The following is a 25488-nucleotide window of genomic DNA, read 5'->3' as shown; positions in this document are numbered from 1 at the left end:
GCCCAGGCTGCCAAGGACGAGCCCAGGGCACGTCCTCCCCTCCCGGGGTTTGTTACCCATGTTGTAGAATGTGTGGGTGGACTCTGTGCCCACCTGATCCTGACCTTCTATGGGTACTTGAGGGAATATTATGAATTTTTAGCTTTTTCTTTAGAGGATACCAAAAACCTACCACTTTGATAGATGCCACCTGATAACATCACACGGACAGCCTGGGTTTCTTCCTCACATGAACGACCCGGGTCCCTGCAGCCAGGGCAGCCAGAGAGCTGGTGTGGGAGGAGGAAAGGCCCGGCTGGCAGTTCCCTTTGGGCTCCTTTCTCAGCCGGCGCTGGAGGCCCAGTTCCCGTGCCCACCCCCAGCCCCACCCGGGCCCCTCTCGGGATGCCGAGGGAGCCCCATGCTCGCCCCACCTCCTAGTGTCTGACTGACTGTCAACATGAGCGACTCCCAAAGAGATAAAAGATGCATCAGCCCGGGCTCCACACTTCGCTCAGTGACCACTCTGTGGGAACTGCTGGGCAGATGAGGCAACACCTGGCCTTTGCCTCCGAGATGCCGCTCTGCTCTGACAGGAGCTGCCAGGCAGCCTTCCCAGTCCTGTGGGGATTCCAGGGGCCTCAGAAACTGCTGGAAGCCACGGAGCCAGCCACCTTGGCACAGGCGGAGGGAGGGGCCTGGGATGGGGCAGGTGCCTGCGACGAGGGAGAAGGGATGTGAGAGTCACCCGAGGACCCTACACAGGGGACCCACAGCACAGGCCTGTGGAGACCCCAGAACAGAACGGCAGGACCGTTTTCTGACGAGACCAGGAGGCCACTGTGCGGCCCACTCCTGATGACAACTGCTCACGAGGGGCCCTTAGTTACGAAACCAAGTCCTGAGGGTCCCACTTCTGCTTTTGGTTCCTCATTCGACTGAGAAGAGTTTTGTCAGCAGGAAACGTTTCCAAGATCTTTGGGAGTCGGAATGTAGAACTCATGATTCATGTGCCAAGGGCACTCTTCCCTTAGGGGCACTTGCTAGACGATCCCACCTTCTTTCTCTGTGAAGGGTAAACATCTCCCCAGAAAGGGCCTGGGCCTTTGGGAAACGGCATGCAGACAGCCAAGCCAGGGCATAATTCTGGGGGTGGGGGCGGGGCCTGCCGCCAGGACTCGGGAGACCCCCACCCATTCCCAGGCCCAGAGGGGAGGCAGGAGGGTTCCGAGGGTCCCAAGGATCCAGGGCTATGCAAGAGCCTGCAGCTCCCATCCTGGGTACCAGGGCCCGTGGGAAGTGAGCCAAGTGTGACAGTCCCGCACAGGTGGCCGGTGGCTGGCGGTGGTCGGCCTGGGGGCCCAGCTTAAGGTCAGGCTCTATGGACCTCCGATGAGCTCAGTCGCCCGGGGCCAGGGAGGGAGGCGCTGCCTGCGGGCCGGGCGGGGCAGGCCGGGGTCACCCGGGCGGGGCGGGCGTGGGAGGGGGGTCGGCCCCGCCCCAGGGGAGTGTCCCGGGCCAGCTGCCGCCTTAAGGGGCCGCCGGTGCGGGGCGAGGCCTGAGTGGGCCTGGTCTGGCGCGGGATTTCGGATCCGGAGCGGCATCCGGAGCGGCCTCTGGCGCCCTGTCTCGGATCCGGGGCGGGATCCGGAGCGGGATCCGGAGCGGGATCCGGGGCGGGATCCCCCAGCGGGCCCCGGCGCGGGAGCCATGGCGTCGTCCAGGCCTGCGGGGCCGCTGCTGCTGCTGCTCGTGCTGCTGGCGGGCGCGGCGCGGGCCGGACTCTACTTCCGCCCGGGCCAGACCTGCTACCTGCCCCTGCGGGGGGACCAGCTGGCGCAGCTGGGGCGCAGGTGGGCGCCGGCCCGGCGGGGGCGGGAGGCCGTGGGGGGAGGGGAAGGATGGCCCCGTTCCAGGGCCTGGGCGCGCTGGCCTGCCTTTTGGGGACCCTGCCTCCCTGGGCCTTGGAACGCCAGCTCCAGCCCCATCGTTTTAGGGGTCACTCAATTGTACATCCATGGGAAACTCTGGTGTTTGTGGGGTTGAACAAGCCCCACCTGTCCAGAAAGCCAGGCCGGCCTCACCGCTGTGGCCTTTGGAGCTTGTCCCCAGCGCTCAGCCTCACTCGAGGAGCACTCAGCTTACCTCCTTGCCATGCCGAGCGTGCGGGGGCTCCCACCCCGTCTCACATCTCACACCTGGTGGCTGCGGGGCTCTCGCCCACCGCCTCACTTTTTGGGAAAGGGTGGAGGGGCTCCAGAGGGCTGCCTGTGCCCTGACCCCTGTGGGAGGGGGGTTCTGGTTGCCTCAGGAACCCCAGCGCTGACTTTGGTGGTGTTGGTCTCTTCCCAGGACATACCCGCGGCCTTACGAGTACCTGTCCCCATCGGATCTGCCCAAGAGCTGGGACTGGCGCAATGTGAATGGTGTCAACTACGCCAGCATCACCAGGAACCAGCACATCCCTCGGTACTGCGGCTCCTGCTGGGCCCACGGCAGCACCAGCGCCATGGCAGGTCGGTGGCTGCCCCTGACCCTGGGCTAGGAGAGCCGATCCTGGCTGCCTCCTTCTCAGCACAGGCAGCCACAGCTCGGGTTCCAGGAGCTTGTGACTCTGTGCCACTGGCCAGCCTGGGCTGGGTGGTGCCTGCGCCTCTGTGGCCCAGGAGAGCTGGCCTTTGCCCTCTGCAGAAGAGACCCAAGCTGGGTCATTCTGGGGCTCTCCGACGGGCCGCCTGGGGCCTTTGGGTGACTGAAGCCAGTGTTTCTCAGGTGCCCTGTCCCCTCAAAGCTTGTGACCTCAGCCACTGGGATAGAACCAGAAATGCAAAATCGGCCCCCAGCCTGTACTGGGGACATGGAAGTGAAACTGCTTCTCAGCCTGTCCTGGGCCTGGAGTATTGAGTGAGGCTGGCTGGCTGCAGCCATGGCCCCACCCTGTGACTGCCCCACCCTGGCACTCTTCTCATCTGGACCTTAGCCTCTGGCTGCCATGGGGCAGGAAGGCTCATGGGAAGGGGGGAGGGGAGGCTTGCATGGAGCCCCAGGCCTGCCCCTCAGCCTTTGGGAAGGACCCTCTCCAGGAGCCTGGACTGCCCTGGAAACGGGACTCACTCTGGCTGGAGTTGGGTCCAGGAGTGCTGGGTGCTGGGGCCTCCTCCCTTGGCCTTGGTACCTCATGGGTCAGGCCTGTTGTGTAGGGTCCGTGTTGAGAGGATTAACACAGTGTGGCCGCTGCTGCCTGCCAGTGCCCAGTGGCATGCACTTGTGTCATCATCTCATTTAGACCTCCTAGCTGCCATGAGTGCCTTGAACTTGTAGATGAGGAAACCGAGGCTCTTTGCAGGGAGGTTGAGAGACTTGGCCCTGGTGTGACAGCTGGGATTCGAGCCCAGAAGCCTGGGCTTTGGGCCAGGACTCTGCTGGGTGAGGGGTTTCTGCTCGGGGTGGGGTCTGGACCCCAGAGCTGGCCGGCTGTAGCTGTAGCCTGGCCCTGTCTCTCTTGGGGGCCTGGTTGGGGGCCAGAGCGTACTTCCGCCTGGGGTGGCGATGGAGCCGGGGCCTCCCCCACGGGAAGGTCTGGGAGACCTTGGCAGGGCGGGCGGCGTGGGCGGGCCGAGGCAGAGGCTGGAGCAAGGTCAGGGGGGCGCAGGATGGCGCCCACTGAGGAAGTGAAAGCCTTTGAGGCCCAGCCTTGGGTGGGGGGAGGGTAAGCAGAGAACTGGAAAGGGAAGCCTTGAATTATCTTTGAGAGGGAGTCAGGTGACAAGATTTGCATCTGTGAAGGACTTCAGGGTAGGGAGGAAGTGGCCAAAGGTGGCTTGTCAGCTGTCTGATGAGTGCTGGGCACTGGCCAGGGGTCAACCTCCCACAGTTCGAGACTAGACTGTCCCTCTGGGCCAGAGGACTGCTCCCTCCTCCTCCTCCGTAAACTTCCAATGTCTCTGGCAGCAGCCAAGGCCCCTGCTTCCTCTTTCACTGAGAAAAGAGAAGCCACCAGAAGGGGACTTCCATGGGGGCCTTGCCCCTCTGCCAGCTAATGTAGCTGGGCCACAGTGTGCCTTCTCTCCTGTCCCTGGGGTCGAGCGTCCAGCCCTTCACCGGGGCTGCCCCTTCACCCACTCAGGGACATGCCCCTCGAACAAATGAGCAAAAAGCCCTTGACCCCACCCTGCCCCACTTCTCAGCTCCGCCGGAGGTAGCTGGGGTCCGTCCTTGCACCCCCAGCCTCAACCCCACCGCCCTGCATCTCTGGGGGCCACCATGGGGCAGGGCAGGGGCCATCCTCAGGCCCCACCATCCTTGACTGCTTGAAACGCTGCCCTCACCTGCACTTGGAACCGCCCTCCCCGCCCCCACACCTGGCCGTTCCCCTGAACACACCCTCACACCCTCCTGCCCACTCACCTGCTCGCTCAGACACCTGACGCCTCCGGCCTTCAGGCCCAAACACTCCTCCTTCCTGGCTGTCACCGCAGGCCCCTTTGGGTTACTCAGAGGCCCAGAAGTGCACCTGGCTCCTACTCCCCATCCTCATACAACTCATCGACAAGTCTTGTCGGTTCTACCTTCAAAATACCTCTCGCCTGGCCTCACTGCCCAGCTTCCTGCCCGTCTGATCTTACTTATCTGACCATTTACCAAATGCTCTACTGAAAGGGAAAAGCAGAATGCTTGTGTGGGTACTCAAGGTACGGTTTCTACCCAGTTCTTGCGGCTTTAGCACCCAGCCAGGGAGGGGTCGGGGCAGGAGAGGATGGAGAGTTGACCGTTAGTGGAGAGGAAGGGACGAAAGCCTGCTAGGAGAGTGTGGGCTGAAGGGACAGCGGGAGCAGGGGTTGTCTCAAACGGTAGTTGAATGAGGCAGAGACAGCAGCTGTTTTAAGAAAGGCAGGTCTGGTTGGGCCCGGTGGCTCACGCCGGTAATCCCAGCACTTTGGGAGGCTGAGGTGGGAGGATCCCTTGAGGCCAGGAATTTGAGACCAGCCTGGGCAACATAGCAAGACCCTGTCTCTACAAAACAATTTTAAAAATTAGCCAGAAGTGGTGGTGCGCACCTGTAGTCCCAGCTATTTGGGAGGCCGAAGCAGGAGGATCACTTAAGACCAGGGATTTGAGGCTGCAGTGAGCTGTGATCAGCCCACTGCACTCCAGCCTGGACCACAGAGTGAGACCCTGTTTCAAAAAAAAAAAAAAAAACAAAGGCAGCGCTGTGATGGGGGGAGGAGATCTGGAGGGAGCCAGTCGTGTTCGGGGAAGCCAGTGGGGGCAGTGGTGCTGCCCGGGGTGGGCGGGCACTGACGGCGGTGCTGACTGTTGCAGATCGGATCAACATCAAGAGGAAGGGTGCGTGGCCCTCCACCCTGCTGTCGGTGCAGCACGTCCTCGACTGTGGACGTGCCGGCTCCTGCGAGGGGGGCAACGACCTGCCGGTGTGGGAGTACGCCCACCAGCACGGCATCCCCGACGAGACCTGCAACAACTACCAGGCCAAGGACCAGGGTAGGCCTCGGCCCGGGCCCCCAGCCCTCCGCCCTCCACTCCCTCTGCCTAGAGCCCACGCTGGGGCGCCGTGGGGGACGCAGAGCCCCCAGGGAGGGCCGGTACCCCTGAGCGTTAGGGGCATGTCCCCAGGCCAGCCTCCCTGCAGAAGCCCCCTCTGCCACCTTGACCCCATGGGGCTGGGGCGGAGCTGGAGCCCCTCCGTGTCAAGAAGACCATCAGAATGGCCTGGCGTGGGAGGGTTCTGACGCGCACGCCTCGCTCCTGTGTGTGCAGCCCTGTGGGAGGGCCCCTGCAGAGAGGCCTGAATGTGGTATTTGGGTTCTGATATGTTGGCATTTTGGGGGTCTTATGAGCCTTTGTAGGGGGGAGGCGCAGGTGGGCCTTGTGGAGGGAAGAGTCAGTTTTTCAGGAGCGCTGGTGGAGAGAGCAGGTGGGGAGGCCGCCGTCCCAAGCCGGAAGCCAGCACGAGCCTGGTTCCCACCCCGGGGACCCGGGGCTGGGGCCACGCGCATTCCAGTGTGGCTGAAGCCAAGAGGGTGCTATGTGGACCAGCAGACTCAAGCTGGCCTGGGGTCCCTGTGGTTGGCACATTCCTTTTAGGCTGTTCCCCTTGGGAACCAAAGGAAAGAAAAGTCGAGACCCTAAACCCATAATTGGCAGTTTTAAGCCACCTGATTCAGATCTCCCTCACAGCCAGAGCAGAGAGCCGGGAAAACTCAAAAAGCTATTTGAGACGGTGGGGGGCGAGAATGGGAGGGAGCCCAGTGCTTTGCCGCCCCCGTTCCTCCCCCAAGTCTAGAAGGGTCAACTCCGGTGCCTGTGTGCTCTGATGCAGCGCAGGGTGCTCTAGGCACCACCTCGTGCAGACGCGGTCCCTTGCCTTGCCCCCTGGGCCTTACTGTCCAGCCAGAAAGAATTTTCCTGGACTGGCGGTGAGTCCTTAGTTGAAGTGGCAAGCCCAGCACGGGTCAGAGGCCCAGAACGGGGACAGATGACAGGGAGGAGGGAAAGCCAGTCTGCTCTGGAATCACAAATCAGGGATCACGTAGTCCCTGGGGCCACACCTCCCCTCTACCCCAGACTGGTCTCATCCAGCCAAGCCACACCTCTAAGCCCACCTGCCCCCGAAGGCCGGTGCAGCCCATCAGAAACCTGATTGTTTGCAACGGTCTTGCCTTTGTACCATGAGCAAAGGTGGCCACAGAGCCGCCGTTTCCCTGTTGTACTGGGCACTGGGCCTCTGTGTCCAAGGAGCCAAGAAAGCCAACAATTTAATCCTCAAAGACTTCACTGTCCTGAGGGAAGAATCTGGATAGCCGTGTAACTATAACAAAATAGGCGACACCAAAGCAGTAAAAAGGCAGGCGAGGGTGGGCTGGGTGGATGGGGGGTGTATAAAGTGAGAACACAGTGACTGTGTCTTGCAGAACTAAGAGCTGCACTTTTTCTTTTCTTTTTTGTTTTCCTTTTCTTTTTTTTCTTTAAGCCTAATTCTTGATACCTCTCAAACCAAAATCAAGAAATTGCTTTTTTTCTAACTAGACGTATTAGGCTGTTTATTCACTAACCAGCAATAGAATCATCTTGATTATGCTTAATAATAATTTGATTACACTCAATTTTCAGCTATAAAGTATTACGAAAAGGTCCTGTCCCAGCCTTTAAAGGAAGAGAAAAAAAGGCTAACCTTTTGAGTGCCTACTATGTGCTAATGTTTGTCTTCTTTTTTTTCTGCCAAGGCCTGGGGGAGGGCTCTTTATAACTCCTTTCAGCTGAAAGAAGGGCATAATTAAACAGCACCTGAGAGCAAGAAGATTTGTTATTAGCTAATGAATGGTAGGCTACATTAGAAAAGTGGAGAGTGGATTTGGGCAGCTTCTTTGTTAGGGCTAATTAGGAGACAGTCTCATGCTGACTTTCCTTGGTCTCCCCTAGAGTGTGACAAGTTTAACCAATGTGGGACATGCACTGAATTCAAGGAGTGCCACGCCATCCGGAACTACACCCTCTGGAGAGTGGGCGACTATGGCTCCCTGTCCGGGAGGGAGAAGATGATGGCAGAAATCTATGCAAACGGCCCCATCAGGTGAGAAGTCCCACCAGTTGAGACCTGGCCAATGTGTGTGTACAGGTGTGTGTGTATCTTCACCCCTTTCCTTCTGGCCAGTTTTATCCACTGGGCTTGGGACACAGCTGCCACGATTTCACCTCTAAGAACTTCATTCTTCTCAGAAGCAAACCCAGTAACTCCTAGCTAATCTGGCCCTTCCCGGGGTTATCGGGTGAAACGCAGATGGAAAGCTCCCCAAGCTGTAGTGAGCGCCGTGATGTTGGGCTGTTTCAGCAGGGAAGACGCTGTGTGAATAACAATTTATCCAGAACCGTCTGATGTGCATTATCTGAGTTGGATTTACACATGGTAATATCAGACTATTTGTAATGATGGTAGATTCTTTCAGTTTAGAGCAGTAATTGGTTCTGTAACTGCCTGCCTGCAGCTGCGGTATAATGGCAACGGAAGGGATGGCTAACTACACGGGGGGCATCTATGCCGAATACCATACCGACGCCTACATAAACCATATCATCTCCGTGGTCGGGTGGGGCGTCAGCGACGGGACTGAGTACTGGATTGTCCGGAATTCATGGGGTGAACCATGGGTAAGATGTTTTCACTTTCTCAGGGTCATACCTAGGAAAAGAATTGATATTCCGCTCACTTGAATGGTTCTGTTGACTTTTAGCTAAAAATATGTGGCCTTCAGCAGCAGGTTTTCTTGCTCCAGCCCAGAGTCTCAGCCGTGGCATGAGCGGCTTTTGGGGCTAGATCCTTCTTTGTTGTGTGGGAGCTGTCGCTGTTGTGCACTGTCGGGTGCTCGGCAGCAACCCTGGCCTTCCGTCCCCAGGTGCCCCCACCCCCCAGGTAACCAACTACACCTCCCAGCATAGCCAGGAGCACCGCGGGGAAGTCGCCGGGTGGTGCCTCGGGAGGGTGCGGTCTCACTTTCTCCCCTTACAGCCACCGCATTCTTTCTCCTGCCAGTTTTGAACTCCCTAGGTAAAACCATGTAGGGTTTTCAAAAACACTGTTGAGTTGGGTTAAAAATCCACTGCCAGAGCTTTAATTTTTAAGACCTAGTATTAGCCATTAATAGTTTAGACACAGAAATTCACTGTGACGAAATGGGCGACAGTGGTTAACATGGAAGTGACGAAAGGTCAATTCTCTTTATTAAATGACTACAAATGGGGCTCTTACTAGGTAGATGAGTCATTAGGTCTAAAGAGTCGACATCTTTTGTTAGATCCTTCCAAGTCGGGGTGGTGGGAAGGGTACGGGGGTGGCCGACTAGGCTGTCTGGACCCTGCACGTCCTCCGAGGCTGGGCTGGGGGATGGAGGCAGACGGCAGGACGCTGCGTGTCAACGACCATCTCACTTCTGCCCACAGGGCGAGCGAGGATGGATGAGGATAGTGACCAGTACCTACAAGGACGGGAAGGGCGCCAGTTTCAACCTTGCTATTGAGGAGTCCTGTACGTTTGGGGACCCCATCGTTTAAGGTGATGGCTCTGGAACAGCAGTGTTTGAAGAAGTGGTAGCACGGACCATGACCAGAGGGGCCCTAGGGTTATGGGCACTAGACTGGCTGGCAGAACTGGGTGACTGCATGTCAACACTGGATGGCTCTGGACACCTGGAAGGGGCACCTGCCAACACGAGGACAGGCCGGTACTGGCTGTAAGAGCATTCCTGAGAGCTGAACTGGGATGACTTATCCACCTGCACAGCGACTACAGTCGGCTGCCTGGTGAGGAAGTGACAAGACAGGAAATCATGGGCCTCCGTCTTCCTCAGTGGAGGGCCTGGTATTTGTATTCGGCAACTGTGGCCGGTAATACAGCATTTAAAAGGAGAAATATTTCAGGCTCATCACCAGTTCGTATGTTTCTCTGGAATCCATGGGGGGAAGGGAGGTTGTCCAGGTGATGAATAAAGACTTCACATGGGAGCGTGCCTGAGCGAGCCTTATTTACACACGAGCGCGACGCGACATCGGGACCCACACCCTCCAACCCAGCAGAAAGGCTTTTAAAAAATTTATTTGTTCTTAGCAAATTAAAATAATTATAGTAAAACATCAACTAACTACTTGGATTCTTGGGAGAAAACTCAGGTCAACTTTGAAAGTGGTTCACCGGAAATCTCAGTTTCTGAATTCCCACCATCCCTGGGCTGCCCGCTGGGTTCACCCTGAGAGGTAACGCGCGCCTAGTTCCTATCCTGTGAACAGGAGTCGGGGCAGTACTGGGGTTACAACAAAGAGGAGGGGCTGTTCGTATCAGCAGTTTTCCCCTTACGCTGCTAAAATTTTCCTTTTTAAAACAGTTACCCGCCTCCTCCCAGCAAAGCCCATTTCTAAGATGCTGACTGAGTCTCTTAAAACAACAGCTTCTTGAAAGGGTTTTTCCACAACTGGTCTCCTGGAATGTTCTGCTTCAGCTCTGCAGGATGCTCCAAATTAGTTCACCATGATGAAGTTAGATTTGCAGTGAGCTTTAACAGAAGGAAGACAGCCACTGGGTTAGAAACGGGAGGTAAAGAACGACACTGACGACTGCAGCACGGGGACATTTACATCGGCCTTACCTATAAATTCTGTCACGGGGTCGTGTTCACCTTCTGTTTTAATGGTGCCTGCGATGCTGTCATTTTCCAGGATGGGGAGGAAAAGCTGCACAAAGTCAGAGGTGTACGGAGGGGCGATGACGTCCAGCACCTGTGTGGGCAAGGCAGGGGGTCACTCCTCCCACACAGCCCGAAATTCAGGCGAAACGGCAATCAGTTGGGAGAAAACACCACCCCCGCCCCCCAGCTTCCCTGGAGACACCACCGGTCTCCAACATAAGACACTCAGGGTGGTACTGCAGGTCAAACGCATAGTACAGTCCTGCAGGGAGTTGGTCAACTGGTATCTGTCATTGTCATCACCAAGATTATCAGAAAGCACAGTTCTCAGAGTTAGGTACAAAATGAACTAAATTAAGCCAAAAAGGGCAGTGCTAGCGTAAACATGTGAAACATGAAACCAACAGGGCATTGCTGACCTCAGTGACAAAATAGCGAATGAGTGAAATGTCAGTGTCCAGCTTCTCCAGACACTTTCGGATGTAACTGACAACAGGAAGTACATAACCTCGACTCAGAAGGTGAACCATCCTGTCCAGCAGGGTCTTCTTCAACTCAAGCTACGGAAGACAGAGGAACTGGTTAGAATGGGGTCCTCCCCAACCCCCGACGAACCCCACGGGGCACCCGCTCACCTGCTCCATCACGTCCAGCTGGGAGTGCTCAGTCTCAAAAAGTTTAACAAGCAGCTGCAGGACCTGGGGGTGCAGGAGCTGGTGGCAGGTGCTGATCTACAACATGCCAAAGGGAGCCTCCCTGAGCAGTGTCTCACTCTCAGGACACGGGGCGCCACAGTCACTGTCACAGCCGCCAGAGACAGCTTATTGCTGGCGAGGATGGTCCTGGACGCTTGACCAGGGCCGGCCAGCTGCTATGCCACACCCCGTCCTTCCAGTAACACTTGGTAAAAACTGAGAAATCTATGCAGTCAATGGAACATGATCCTTAAAAGGAAAATCCTTTAGGATAGAAATAACTATTTTTGAAAAGTGTATCCTCCAAACTCCCTGAACACATGCGAGGGAAGTAAGTGCCAAAAGAAACAGCGGGAGCCGGACCCTTCTGCCCTCTCACCTCATCCAGCAACGCCAGGTGTACCGGCGTGTGGTCCGTCTGGAGCTGAAAGTACCTTGGTTCCGATACGGTCCAATCCACCCATTTCAGCACACCCATTGCTACCACGGGAAACCTACAGGTAAACAAGGCAGAATGCGTCCCTTAAGAAAATACCAAAATATACTAGAAAAGCATTAAAGGGTTGGGAAGTTAAAAACAAACTCAAACTCCCCCATCAATCCACCCTGCACTGTGCCCTGCCGGGGGGGGGCTTGTTCGTGACCACAGTCTGATGAGACTTGCAGGGCGAGGAGCGGAATTCAGTGCTCAGCTCACTTTAAACGACTTTCCCGGTTTAAAAGGAAAAGATGATTAATGTGAAACATTCAGTGACTTTGGTGGACTGGGCTGAAGTTTACCTTTATTTAGCAAACCCTTTCTTCGTCCCTAGTACAAATTAATAGGGGAGAGACTTAAATGCCTCAGAGGACATCTATTCCTAGGACATGTCTACTTATGTAACTATCATAATCACAAATCCTTTCTATCTAAGCAATACTTTGTTAGGATAACTTTTATAAATAGACCCTTTTCTTAAAATCCATTTGTGTAATTCTGGCGGGTCTTCCTTGGTCTAATTTGTGAGGATTTACTGAACAGACTTCTGGCAAGTAAACACCTGAAAATTACTCATGCTGCTAAAACTGTTTAAAATTCTATACATACGTTTAAAAAAGAAAAAATAAATAAAGATCTCAGAAGCCTTTGTTATTTGAGCTTCTACTATGAAAACTCCAACCACCCCCTCCCCAAAGGGTTGAGTTTAGAAACGTTTCACTCTGCTTACCTGATACACTGGTAAAGGGTGCTCAGTTCTGCCACCAGTTCAGAGGCCCCTTTGTTCTCATTGCAACACAAATTGTGAACAGTTTCAACAGCTTTTGATGTTGACTTCAGCTCATCTTTATTGATGCTCACTCGCTTATTCTGAAAAGACACACACAAGTTGCTGAGTCCTGGCGGAGCACACATCCCTGCTGTCGGGGAATTCTGCTATCTGCCACTTCTCTCTGCAAATCACTTTCCCTATTTCTGAAGTTGGGACTTAATTTAATTGTCAAACTTTACAGTCACATAGTGTGTAGAAACTGAAAACTAATGAGACTGGTGTTTGTCTGTGGCTTATGGAAATTAGTTTCATTTCTTTAGTCACACTTCAAATTACAGTTTGCAGAATATTATAGACACAAAGCACATTTTCTTGAGATGTTTAGCACTTTCACTGCTTTATGCACAAACAGTAGCAAAGACATTTCTGACACTAGACAGGCTCAAGATTTCTTGTAGCTAAAACTCCCGAATAATACCAAAGCAGAGGAGGATACCTGGCTCCTAAAGTCCACAAATTCTCAGAACTGATAGTACCTTACCTTCTTCCAAGTCTCAACCACACTTGCCGCATAAGCCAAGATGTGGATATATTTGTGCTTGTGGTCCTGGTTGATCCTGGCCCCTGGCTTAAAGAGCGACTGCATGAACAGGTCTAGGAAGGCCGGAACCCGGATCTGCAGAGACATGGCCAGGAGCAGGATGGCAGGAGCTGCGGCAAGCTCACTCGTACCCACCCCTGCAGGGCCCTCTAACATGTTCCAAGGCTGAGTATGGTGAGGAAAGACCAGGAAAAGGAATGGAAACATTTCAACAGGAATTTGCATCACTGCCTTAAGAGAACTGCATAAACACAGACTTTCCAAAGCAACCCAGCCGGTCGGCACTGAGGGTATCCCATCTTACTAAGATGAGAAAAACTTACCAGTTCCACAGGAGGAGGGTCCATGCTTGTGAACATCTTGAACAGGACGGTGATGTCGGCAGGGTTCAGGGCTCCTTTGGACAACATGGCCCCAAGGGCCTGGCAGGCCCGGGGGTAGGAAGCGGCTGTGCCTAAGGCTAGTGTGATCTGACTGGCATCGTGGCCTCTTGATGGGAAAAACCACATATCCCATCATTAACATGGCAGCTTTTTCTTCTTTCTTTTTCTTATTTACATTTACTGTTTTGGATTGTTGAGATCCCTGTTTTTCCATATTTCTGTCATTCACTGGTATATTGACTGACACACGAAAACAACATTTAGAGCAAACTGGGAAAGAATGACTCAAATACAGCTTGCTGACTCTATAGAAGGAATCACATACTTTTTAAATACCTTATTAAGACTCTATCAGTAGTAGAAAATAAAGCTATTAGGAGCTCATTCTGTTCTGTAAGATATGGACCACAATGGAACAATTAGATCACTGAACAGCTATTTCAGGACGACTATCATTTGCCACTGATGAACCCACCCTGAGAAAGTACAGGTCTGTAATCTGGTGGGCTGGAGAGTGATCAAGTACTTCACAAAACAAGCATCAAAGCAACACTGTAAGAAAGCAAGCTCTCCACATGTGCTTAAAACTATTCTGATTTTATTGGATAAAAGGCAGTTTACCTATGTGTCAAAATAGAAGGAGCCAGAAGCTTTGGCTGTGGGACGAGGGCCACAGGGAGGGTTTTGAGGGGATCTAAGGGGGACGGGGTGAGCAAAACCAGGGCCTCTCACTTCTCCTGGGCGAAGCGCTGCACTTCCTGAGCGATCCTGCGCACGGCAGAGCCCCCCTGCTCCTCCTGCGCCAGCACGGACATCATGGCCTGGGCAAACAGGTACGTGTGCTCCCCGTGACACACCATCTTCTGCAAGGGCGCAGGGAGAGAGGGCTGGGGTTCACTACGGCAGCACTGACAAGTGGACAAGAGCCAAACTTCAGTTCTCAGGCATGGACGTTGCGTGGAAGGTACCCTCTGACATGCAGAGTCACTAAAGGGAAGGAGCATTTCATGCTGGAAGACACAAGACTGCTGACACAGCCTCGGTCTAATCTGAGATTCGTAAAGTAAACACTTACGGCAAACTCAGGGAGGTTTTTTTCCAGGTTTTCTTCTCCTCCATCCAAAATTGTAGCTAGAGAAGTACGAAGTACTCTAGAGAACACTTCCAGCTGCTGGCACGCCGTGGACACACTGGTTATCTCCCCTTGGTACCCTGCATCAGAAATCAGCTGCCACACAAAGACAAGTCAACAGTCAGCATGCAGTGACCACACCTTCCACAGAAAGCTGGCCTCTCAGTGTGCGTGGAGAGGTGGGCACCCAAGCACTGGCTGCAGGTCTAAACCTCCACTCTGGTGCCCACTATGCCCCCACCTAGGTTTGCGACCCAGGCTACCCACTTCTCCTTGGGCTGTTCACATGTAAGAGGAAGGAGATCAAGCAGGCATGTGTAAAGGCTCCGCTCAGAACACAACAAACTCTCAATGTCCCTACTAAATCCTAAAACACAGTCAACGTTGATCCAAAAACAAAGATACAAATTTTATGCTTTTCTTTCTCAGTGTAAGCCTTACTAAAGTGAAACGATGAAGACCTTCACCAAAAAAGCAAATATGAATTTTCAAAGGAAACAGATCACCAAACAACCAAAAATAATCCTCGTTCACATGCACTTTTATCTTTTCTCTAATTCTAGAACTCTTCCTACCTTAACAGTAAAGTTAAGCATCAAACAGTCTGGATGGGCTTCAGCCAGTTTGTAAAAAAGATCTCTCCATGTTGTATGTGCGATCATTTGTTCAAGCCAAGCGGGGGTCTGCCAATAAACAAACAATAAGATAAGAGGCCTAGCTTTAGCTTAAATGAAGATTAAGTTGTGTAAACAATCACAGAATATTCCTGCTGGAAGAGCCCCCCTGAGTCTAGCTTCAGAGGAAGCAGACCCACAGCTGGTCATGGCCACACAATTGGCTGAATGGCCAAGGAGAGCCCCTGATGCCCACTCACAGCCTTCCGAAGATCCGACTCAACCAAGAGGGTACTAAAAGGCACTTCCTAGGAGACACTTGAGAGTCCAGTGGAAGCGTATGTGCAGCAGGGCTGCCTCATATACACAAGGAGCTCATGCGACATCAGCTGTACGCCCTTGGGCCTTGGCAAAAGAGAAAAAGGCCATTTAAATGGTACAGGTGATCTGGCCCATTACCACCTGTAGTGGCCTTGAAAATCTGTCCCTCAGCTCTCCTCCTGTGGGACTGATGGCCTCGGGCGCTGCACTCTGAACCTGCCATCCCATTTATTTGTGCCAAGGCCAGGCTCCCCACGGTTGCTTCAGCCACTGACTTGGCGCAGCAGGGCCTCTAAAACAGTCCTGTCCAGGAGACACGGGCTCCCGGAATGGGCACCTATGGCTTGAAGACTCCCCACTGATGTGGCTGAGATTTTCTGGAAACTGCACCATGGCCTGAGACTCTTCCTATCAACCTTCCTTCCATCCCTCTTGTCCTCAAGGTTCAGACCTATATTCTGGCTCCCCCAGCCCTTGCCCATCTTCCCTCATAGCTGTTTCCTCCATAACCTCTTGGACATCTAGCCCTGTCTTGGCACATGCTGCTTGGAGGACCCAAATGAAGACAGCAAACTGCTCTAAGAGCTGTGCCCCAGGGTCAGCTTGAGATGGGAGATGGGTGAGAACCTGCTGTCCCTTCTCTCCATGCCAGCATCTGAGTGACCCTTGTGTGAACACATCTCACTTCAGCAAGGACAGAGTCTAAATGGCAGCTCTGACTACACGCAACTTCGGCATCAAACCCTGGTTTAGTACCCAACTCTTACGTTCCTTATGTGATATGCCACACTTCCCTGTACACATGGAATCAGAGAAAGATCCCAGGAACTGACACTACAAAAAGGAAAATAATTTCTCACCTCTCCCTCTTCGGTAAAAATAGAATCTGCTTTTCGGGGGTCAAAATGTTTGATCAATAAACTCTTCAAGTGATTTTCCACAGTTTCCTGAACCTGCACTGGCTCAACACCTGAAAGAAAACGAAAGCAACTAGACAGACAATGGCAATCTCTCAATTCACTGCATTGTTGATGCTTTAGAAAAAAGTCAAAAGTCTCTATGTGAATCAAATACCACCGAATTGTTTCTGACCACTTGTAAAAAATTTTGGAACTCTTAAAAACAGTTAATTATATTCAATGGTAAGACCCAAAAAGGAGCACGGAGCAGAACACACAAGGATGGTCTGCCCTGTCCACATGGAAAGGAGAGCAACATCTTTAAGACCTAAGGATAAGACAAGCGGCCAAGACAGGCAGGTGGGGGTGGAGAAACACAGCCCTGCCCAGTAGGGGCGAGCAGATGCCAGCCAGGAGAGGCACACTTGTACCTGATCACCCCGACAGCACTGAATCGACTCGCTCTGGACAGCACTTACTTCGCTGATGTCATCTGCACCCAGTTCAGTGGATTTACAGCACGGCTCTACTTTGATCATATTAGCTAAAAGCCATAATCATCACCAGTCCTAAATTATCTGTCATTTACTACTTGCTGTAACAGACCTCTTGACAATGACACACTGAACATACACTGTATAATCCTATAATTCTACAGCATGGTGGGGAAAACAGCTCAATGAGAATCACCTTTGCAGGCTATCAGAAAACCTCAATTACTGAATCAAAGATAAGAGTCCAGCAGATAAAACTGGTAAGAAGTTCAGTTCGTTCTTATAAAACTCTTAAAAACCAGGACAATAAAGAAGGCATTTTCAATTCATCAGCACTACAATGGTCCAAAGGTCTGTTTAAAAGGAGGGGGTGGTGACTAGCCAGGACAGGGGCTACCGACAGAGCACCTGTCTGAATGAGCCACTCGGCCAGCAGGTTCACAGTCTGGGCCACAGCAGTGTAGTTCTCGGATAAGAGCTGGATGACATTCTCTGGAGACCCTCCTGCCTGAAAATACCTAGGAAAAGTAACAAAGCAGCAATTACACTAGAGTGAATATAGGTGAGCGTGGGACGGACAACAAGGGGGAAGATAATTAGGCTTTAAGATTTGTAAAGTGGCAGAGGTGGGACCCTCGAAGCCATTTGTTCCTGTATCATATTACTCTTACTTCACATGTCATCTTCTGGGTCTATCACAAAACTTTCTCTGAATTACTCCCTACTCTCCTGCCAGTACAAATGCCTGCCTCACATACCTCTTCAGAGTGTTAAAGATGGAGGGTTCCATGATGTAATCCCGGGTAGAAAATTTATTCAGGCATTCTTGCTGGACCTCGGCGTCATCCTCGCCTTCTCCTGAATCATCCTCTTGCTGCTGGTAAATGCCAAGAGCCATGACTTTTTCATTAATATAAACATCCTGTCATCTCCCCCTAATTCTGTATGATGCTGTCCATTTCAAAAATATTCCACACACATTATTTCATTTGACTTTCATGACCCTCTCATGATATGGATGGACAGGTAGCGAGCAGCTGAGGAAAGGGGACCCAGAGTGGCACTGAGTGGGCTTACACAGCAACACCATCCCAGCAACCATGGACTGTGGTCACGAGAGTTACCTAACCGCTCTGGGCGTCCATTTCCTCCTCCGCTAAACAAAGATAATAATAGTGCCTATGCCCTGTGGCTGCTGTGAGGATCCCACAAGCCAATTTCTGGAAGAGCCAAGCATAATGCCTGGCATTTAGTAAAAGTTCAATAGCTGTTAACTATTATTGTTCTATTATTTCATATGTGCCATTTAATGCTTTCCAACAAAGACTAACAAAGTGATTCATGAAGGCATGAGCCATCAATTTACCATTACAAAGTAAAGATCACTAATTTTCCTCAAATCCGCATGCCTGGCTGGATTCTAGTCTCAGTTCTGCATGGGACCAACCTTCAGCGAGTCTCTGGACCTAAGGGTGAAGAAGGCTTCCTCACCTGCTGACAGTTAGCTATTCGATGATGGACTGGACCATCCCACAGTCTGTCCAGCTGTAACACTGTCATCCTAACTAATGAGCAGAGGCTTTCTGAACACTTACTCTCTACTGAGCACTGTGCTCATCACCTAGGGAACCTGAGATAATGTAAGACATGGCTTTTTCCACCAAAGAATTTCACAAGCTAGTAGGAAAGACCAACCTCCATGCAACTGACCCTAACATAACAGAGTAAGAGCTAGATCAGCAAACTATGGCCCAAGGCTAAATCCAGGCCTCTCTTGTTTTTGTAAATAAAGTTTTATTGGAACACAGCCATGTCCATTCTTTTAAGTATTGTCTATGACTGCTTTTCCCCTATAAGGGCAGAGTTGCATAGTGTGACAGAGAAATGCACAGCCTAAAATATTTACTATCTGGCCCTTTACAGAAAAGTTTGCCCGCCTGATCTGGACCAACATTTCGAAAGCAGTGCTTTGGGAACAGATTGAGCCCTATGACTTCACAGTGAAGACTAGGGAGTCTTCTCTCAGACCATATTGTGTGGGAAACCTTGAGCACAGGTGTGAAGGAAGACTGCACTTTACCCTGAGGCTCATTCTCGTGTGTATTGTACACTGGGCTCTCACCTCTTCTACCACCACATCTTGGGTCATTTGGGTCATGCCATCTACCTGCTCATAAACCTAGTATTTAGCCTGGATCGATCTCCCCCCTGCCACCCACCCTTACGTGCCACACTTAGTAAACAGTCTCTTCTCATTTCCACTCAGACATCTCACAAGTACTTCAAGCTTTGTAGGTCCAAAACTGACCTCATCTCCCTGAAAACATATTTTCTTCCTACAATCCACATTTTAGTAAAGAATTCAATCATCCACCTGTTACCGAGAAACCTGGGAGTCATCCTCACTTTCTCCTCCCTCCCCCTACCCCCACGTCCTATCACGAAGACACATCACTTCTAACTCCCACCTAGCTGTCCAAAGTGGCCCTTCTTTCCATATTTACCTCTACCCCTCCTTATTTTCTGCATGTTTGCAACAGCAGTATTCCCTAACGTCTTGGTCTCATTCCTTCCTTTCAGTCTTCTTTCACAGATGCCACAGTGATCTTCCTAAGCCACAAATCTGGCATCTTTCTGCTTCAAGTTTCCCATCTCACTCAGGAAAAAGCATGTAAGCTTTAGCTTATGCTGACCTTGCTCTTCCTACATGTTCATCTGTCCAGTCTCACCTCCTGCCATTCCCCATTTACAACCTGCAGCCAGGCTAATCAATTTGCATTTCAGTAACTCTTAGTTTCTATGTAGACTTAAAATCACAGTAGCTTCCTTACACATCTTCACACTTCCCCTAATCCATGAAACATGGCATCAAGAGAACAAAATCAGGGTCACCAACTATCTTTCAAAATCCAGCTCATGCCACCCTTCCATCACCTTTCCTAACTTTCTGTTCCTCTCCCAAGGAGAGTCACAGAATGAACATGATGCGAACATCTGGTCTACGCCTTTCACCAATAACAGCCCACTTGGGTCAATGCGCAGTATTAGGATCATGATTAAAATTCTCCAAACATGAGACTCCCTAACCAACCCATCAGTGGGGTCTAGGCCTGACTGCATGAGCTGAGGAAAGTAAGACGAGTGCTCAGTCTTTAAAATGAAGGCATTGGACTAAATGGTCCCCTTAGATATGCCCGAGTTCTAACACTTTATGACTCAAAGGCTCAATGTGAGCAGCACTATGACATTTTGTGCAAGATGTCCCAAACACCAGCCCACCACTAGGCTAATTCAGACCCTCTCATCTGGACCACTTCAGGTGGTCAGCAGTTTGATGAAGTGGCAGTGGAGATAAAAGATGTGGGTTTGGATCCTCATTCCTTCCTTTGTTAGTTTCATAACCTTGGGCAAGTCACTAAGTCTTCTGTCTCACTTGCTTCATTTACAAAAATCGAGCAAACGCCCAACACAAAATCTTGAGCATGTAAAGTGATAATGTGTGAAGCACCTGGCCTGCCCTCTCAATTAGCTAAATCTGACTCTTTATCCACTCCACCACTGTAAGCCTCCGACAGTGTGGAATGATCCAACATGCAAATCTACACGTCACTCCTGGCCCAAAACTCTTCAACGGGCCATCCCACTTAGCAGCTTTCCAAGGCCCTTCAGAACCTGCTCCCTGCTGACTTCCTGCCACTGCTTCCACCGGACAACTAACCACACAGGGCCCTCAAACTTTCAGTTCCAGAAACACATCTCCTGTCTTTGCATCTTTATACCTGGGCTCCAACGCCATCGCTGCATCACCGCCCCTGTTCAATGAACTAAACCCCACTTCATTCTTTATTCCTTCAAAATAGCAGTTCAGTATTTACCAGACAACCTTAACTTTGATAAAGTTAAAAGGGCAAGTTCCCAGGCTCTCCTCCAGACCTCAGGGGAGGGACCTGAGAAGCTGTATTTCAATCATGCTCCTCAGTTGGGATGCATGGGCCAAACTAGGACTCCCTGCTGGGGCTTTCCAACCCGGGGAGAACAGAATGATCCCTCCTGGGCTCTCACTCCAAACCCTAGAAGGTCAAGCCAGAAAACCCTGTCAATGGGCCCAAAGGCAGATGAAATCAGCCCAAAGTGCTGAAAAGAGTACGGTTTAGAAGAGAGTAAAACACATGTGGGAGTGCCCAAAGTTCCACTTTCTCACCATGGTGCTGCCTGGAGTTTTGAATTGTACTTTTCTTTAACACTGTGTGGCTCCTGGCCCTATCCTCCAACTTAAAAGTTTGTGTCCCACCCGCCTTGGGACACAAACTTGGCGGGAAGTACCAGTGCCCAGCACTCTGGCTGGTTCAGGGTGGGTGGCCAACAGGGGCCTCTGGGCCACGGGGACTTCCGCCCCTTTGTCCCCGCCCCTGTTTTCCTGCAGGTGAGACGGCGGAGGCCCAGGGGTCCGCGCTGCCGGGCCCAGGCGGGGTCGCGGGGGCCAGCCGGTGGCCAGGCGGGGCGGGCTGTGCTTGAACCACACGGTGGCCGCGCGGGGCTGGGCGCGCGCTCACACCCCGGCGGCGGAAACGAACGACCCTTGTCGGGGGGCGCCCGGTGCCCCCCCTCACCTGGCCGCCGTCCGCCTCCTCACCCCACTCGGCCGCGCTCCCGAAGTAATCCTCGTCCATGATGGCAGCCGGCGCGGGCCCCGCCATTCTCTCCCGCGAGCGAGCGCGGCGCATGCGCGCGGTGGAGCCGGGCGGACGGGCGCACGCGCGGCCCGTAGTCCCGCCCCCTGCGGACACGCGCTTCGGCCGGGCGGGAGGCGGGGCCTGGGGGCGGGGCCTGGGGAAGGGGCGGGCCCGCCGGCCTTGGGACAAAGGGGACCGGGCGGAGGGAACACCCCTGGCGGATCCAGGAGCTCGGCCCGGGTGGGTCTCAGGGACTTTATCTCCGGAGGGAAGTTTGGAACAGACTCACACACAGCTTCGTCCCGACTTCGCTGGTCCTGCGAGCACCAGTTTCCTTAACTGACAACTGGGAACAGATCTATCACAGTGTCTGGGACCCACCACCACAATGTTTTAATTTCTTTTATTATTGGTAAAAAGTACTACACGCAGTGGAAAGTAGAATTTTTAATTCTTTAAATGCAGGAAGGACCGACAAAGGCAAAAGTGCCTAGAGCCACAGAAATCATGATGCGGCCCTGAAAAAGGGGACCTACCTGAAGTGGTTGCTAAGGGTAACAGACGATGCTTTCTGGGGTGGAGTGTAAGGGAGCAGGAAATGACAGCCTGGTGACAGTCACAAAAAGTTTTGAGCAGGGCGGTTAACAGCATCAGCTCTGGATGCCTCGAAAGGTAATGCCCATGTCGGTAAGAGAAGAGCATTAGAGAAAAAAGCTCTAGAAATTGATAAAAGCAACCAATTATGGAGGGCACTTTCATGCACCCTTTTCATTCATTCAACAGATGGTTATGGAGTGTCCCCTAAGTGCCTGGCACTGTGCTACTCGTAGAGCTCAGTGGTTAACGAATTGGATGTGGTCCTTGCCCTGATGGAGCCTGCATTCTACTAAAGAACTGAAGGGGAAGCACATGAAATGACAGGCAGTGACAAGGGCTAGTATTCTGTGATCATAGCTGAGATCATAGCTGAGCTGGGGGCGATCAGAGGAGGCCTGAGAAACTTATGTTTGAGCTGAGAGTCATATGATGAAAAGGTCGAGCAAGCTAAGACCCAGGAGGGAACCATTTTCAGAGAACGGGAACTGCCAAGGCAAAGGCTTGACATGTGTCCTTGGGACAGAAAGGCCACTGAGACTGGGACCTGGCAGGCCAAAGAGAAATCTAGGTGAGGTGGGCAAGGCAGGCTGGGCCAGATCTTGGTAGGGGGTTAGGTCTTTATTAACAGAGGGTTATTTGTAAGGATTTAATGCAATAATGTATGCAAAGCAATGAGCACAAAGCTTGCATACAGTAGGTGCTCAGCAAGTATTAGTAATTATGAGGAAGATGAAACACTTGTATTTTTTTGGTTTGCTTGCTTTAAGGGAGTGATGGGACATATCTGGGTTTTCAAAGCCATTTCCCATAGCTGAGGAGACCTTACAGAGGGGAGGTGAGGATATAAGTTAAGAGGCGGAGGTGAGGATATAAGTTAAGAGGCTTAGGTGAGGAGTTAACAGGGCTGAGAAGGGGCCGGGCAGCTGCTGTAAGATTGGGTAGAGTCCAGAGGACCCAGCAGCCTTGTGGGGAGGGGGCAAGGGGACAAAGGAGCAGGGGCAGGGAGAATGCTGCTGAGACTTCCAGCCCATGTGCCAAGGGATGGCCCACTGTGAGACAGAGAACCCAGGAAGGGGACAGGTTTCTGCAAGGAAGGATAAGGAGTTCAGATTGGGATGTGCTGAATTAGAGGTGCCAACAAAATACCCACGTGAAGATGTCTTGCAGATGGTTGGAGGTGGAAGTCTACAGCTCCAGTTCAATGGATCTAGCTCCAGGTTCTATTCACAAGATTAAATCGTGTTAATGAGCACCCTTGCTGTTGGCTTGTTTCAGGGTTCATTTTCATTTGCTTTCTCAAAATCTTGGAAAGAATAGATGGCTGTTAAACTCCTACTACCTCTCCTCTTGGATTTTTTTTAAATAGTGCCTGAATTGAAAGCAGACAAATTAATATAGGTATAACTAATTGTGCCTATAGAATCAAGGATTATTTAACTCACCTCTCCCTCAACCAAAAAGGTTGGTTAATCCATTCATTATTAAATGGATTAACGGACAACCAGTAATGAAGGCATTATATTCAGTCTATAAGCCGAAATGATTAGAATAATTGAGTCTATGTATCTTGCCTCCTGAGATATTGTTGACCTGTTAATTTTGAAAAGCCATTCTAGATTGTGCAAATTAGCTTGCTTTACTTAAAATAAATACTCCTAAAGTTGTTTAAGGTATTTTCCTATTTAAGAAAAATTCTGGTGGAGAATTTCGACGGAAATGAGAAATTGGTTTCACTTAATCCAGTCAAGAAATATTTACTGAGTGCCTACTATTGTCACCTAGTACCTACTAGGTGTCATTGCTGAGACAAAGCTGAACCAGGGACATAATCTATCTAGTGCTAACAGCAGAAAAAAAGAAAAGAGAGGCTGTCTTTGATGATAAGGGAAGTGCAGGGACCTCAAAGAGAGGTCAAGGAAAGTCTTTCCAGGGAAATGATGTTTAAGCTGAGACCTACGCATTTTTTTTTTTTTTTTTTGAGACAGTCTTGCTCTGTTGTCCCAGGTGGAGTGTAGTGGCGTCATCACAGCTCACTGCAACCTCAAACTCCTGGGTTCAAGGCATCCTCTGGAAGAGCTAGGACTACAGGCATGTGTCAGGAAGCCTGGCTAATTTTTCTATTTTTAGTAGAGATGGGAGTGTCTCACTCTTGCTCAGGCTGGTCTCGAACTTCTGAGCTCAAGCTATCCTTCCGCCTTGGCCTCCCAGAATGCTAGGATTACAGGTGTGAGCCACCACACCCGGCTGAGACTTAAGAGTTGAATCTGGAGGACAAAGAAAATAAAGCATGGTAGAGAAAATAAAAGATGACAGTAAAAGAAAATAACTGGAGTGTAGACAAAAAAAAGGAAAGAGAGAGAGATGCCAGAGAAGAAGGGAGGAGCCAGAAGCCCTAGAAACTTGCCAGGGGTTGGGACTTTATCTCCTGGGTACTGGGTAGCCATAGAAGGCTTTTAAACAACAAAAATGATATGATCAGATATAGATTTTCGGCTCGTTCTGGCTGCCCTTTGGAGAAAGAATCTGAGAGGAGCAAACAGAGGCTAGGAGACCAGTTAGGAACCCATTGATGAAACATCCAGGTGACACTGGATGGTAACCCAGATGAAGGCAGGCATGAGGGTGAAGTGAACATCCTTGGGAGCGGCTTAGGAGGCCAGATAGATTGCCGTTTGAAGGGTCTTACCCAGTGAGTATACAATAAATACCCCAATTCTTCAAATTTTCATCTTCTAATCATTTCAACCCACTCTTATCTGTCTTCTGTCTCCATCATGCCAATGCCACCATTTTTTCCATGTCAAAAAAAAAAAAAAGCTTCTCTAATCCTATTTGATCTCTCAACAGTTATTGACACAGATAATAGCTCTGACCTTCTTGAAATACAATGCTGTCCTTTGTATCCAAAGCACCACACTCTCCTGGTTGTCCTCCTACCCCATCAGCTGTTTCCTCTCAGATGTCTTCCCTTTTTGTCCTTCTGCTTGTTCTCTAGACATTACAGTTCCTCAGAACTCTATCTGTGTCTCTTGCTCTACTTCCACTCTCTCCCTAGGGATCTCATCCAGCTGCATCTTTAACACCAGCTGTAGGATAACTCTCAGATTTGCATCTCCAGCCCTCCTGTCTTCTCTGATCTCCAGGCTTGTGTATCTAACTGACCAAACTGCCTCTTGACCTCATCGTCAGGTTTCTCGTGAGCATCTCAGCATCTCCACAAGCACCCCAAACGTGATCTTTGTGCTATCTTCCCCTCTCAGGACAGGGGGCTCCCAGCTCCACAGGTACCAATGCCAGACACCTGGGAATCATCCTAACTTCTCTTCCCCTCCACTCCTATCCAGTCCAAAGGCAAACCCTGCATCAGATCCACTGGAAAAGTTAACTTCAAATCTATCTGCTTGTCTCCCTCTTTAAGCTGTCATTTTAGTCCAGGTGTCTGCCAGCTCTCAACTGGGCAGTGACAATAGCCTAAAATTGATCTGACTCATCTGTCCTTGCTCTATTATGATCCATGCTCCAAACAGCAGCAGGATGGGTTACAAAATATATCTACAAAGCTTTTTTATACATTTCTTTTCAAGAAGTGGAGCTTAATTTCCCTCCTCTTGAGTGTGGGCTGAACTTAGTGATTCACTTCTAATGAATAGAATAAAG

At 51.3% G+C, this 25488-nt stretch overlaps 2 protein-coding genes across 3 annotated transcripts; one reads left to right on the top strand and one right to left on the bottom strand.

Moving 5' to 3' along the window:
- Nucleotides 1–1510: 1510 nt before the first annotated feature.
- Nucleotides 1511–9500, top strand: CTSZ (cathepsin Z). The gene is made up of 6 exons (XM_069496322.1): nt 1511–1832; nt 2332–2495; nt 5302–5481; nt 7420–7570; nt 7983–8145; nt 8935–9500. The coding sequence occupies exons 1-6, from the start codon at nt 1690–1692 to the stop codon at nt 9043–9045; spliced, it is 912 nt and encodes a 303-aa protein (XP_069352423.1). The 5' UTR covers nt 1511–1689; the 3' UTR covers nt 9046–9500.
- Nucleotides 9501–9560: 60 nt separating this feature from the next.
- Nucleotides 9561–21283, bottom strand: NELFCD (negative elongation factor complex member C/D). 2 transcript variants are annotated; one of them, XM_069496320.1, is made up of 15 exons: nt 21172–21283; nt 17320–17435; nt 16970–17079; nt 16029–16138; nt 14809–14916; nt 14177–14329; nt 13834–13964; nt 13042–13207; nt 12659–12793; nt 12076–12215; nt 11247–11361; nt 10808–10903; nt 10592–10732; nt 10134–10263; nt 9561–10040 (listed from the first exon to the last, which is right to left on the bottom strand). In XM_069496320.1, exons 1-15 carry the CDS (start codon nt 21256–21258, stop codon nt 10006–10008), a joined length of 1773 nt encoding a protein of 590 aa, XP_069352421.1. In that variant the 5' UTR covers nt 21259–21283; the 3' UTR covers nt 9561–10005. The 2 variants fall into 2 exon arrangements, with proteins under 2 accessions (XP_069352421.1, XP_069352422.1); XM_069496321.1 differs by having other exon boundaries at nt 17320–17438; nt 21172–21273.
- Between the last annotated feature and the right edge of the window lie 4205 nt (nt 21284–25488).

The sequence above is a fragment of the Eulemur rufifrons genome, chromosome 20, assembly GCF_041146395.1.
Source record: "Eulemur rufifrons isolate Redbay chromosome 20, OSU_ERuf_1, whole genome shotgun sequence".
In the NCBI taxonomy this organism is placed as follows: domain Eukaryota; kingdom Metazoa; phylum Chordata; class Mammalia; order Primates; family Lemuridae; genus Eulemur; species Eulemur rufifrons.
The sequence above is the reverse complement of the archived record's forward strand: the minus strand, read 5'-3'. Positions and strand labels throughout refer to the sequence as shown.

Bases quoted from the DNA above. Each gene is read 5' to 3' on its own strand.
- CTSZ (XM_069496322.1), top strand. From the start codon at position 1,690: ATGGCGTCGTCCAGGCCTGCGGGGCCGCTGCTGCTGCTGCTCGTGCTG. The intron at 7,571-7,982 runs GTGAGAAGTCCC...GCCTGCCTGCAG, and splicing joins TATGCAAACGGCCCCATCAG to CTGCGGTATAATGGCAACGG. The intron at 8,146-8,934 runs GTAAGATGTTTT...TTCTGCCCACAG, and splicing joins ATTCATGGGGTGAACCATGG to GGCGAGCGAGGATGGATGAG.
- NELFCD (XM_069496321.1), bottom strand. From the start codon at position 21,258: ATGGCGGGGCCCGCGCCGGCTGCCATCATGGACGAGGATTACTTCGGG. The intron at 17,080-17,319 runs GTATGTGAGGCA...TACTTTTCCTAG, and splicing joins ATCTTTAACACTCTGAAGAG to GTATTTTCAGGCAGGAGGGT. The intron at 14,917-16,028 runs GTGAGAAATTAT...GTTTATTGGCAG, and splicing joins TTTTTACCGAAGAGGGAGAG to ACCCCCGCTTGGCTTGAACA.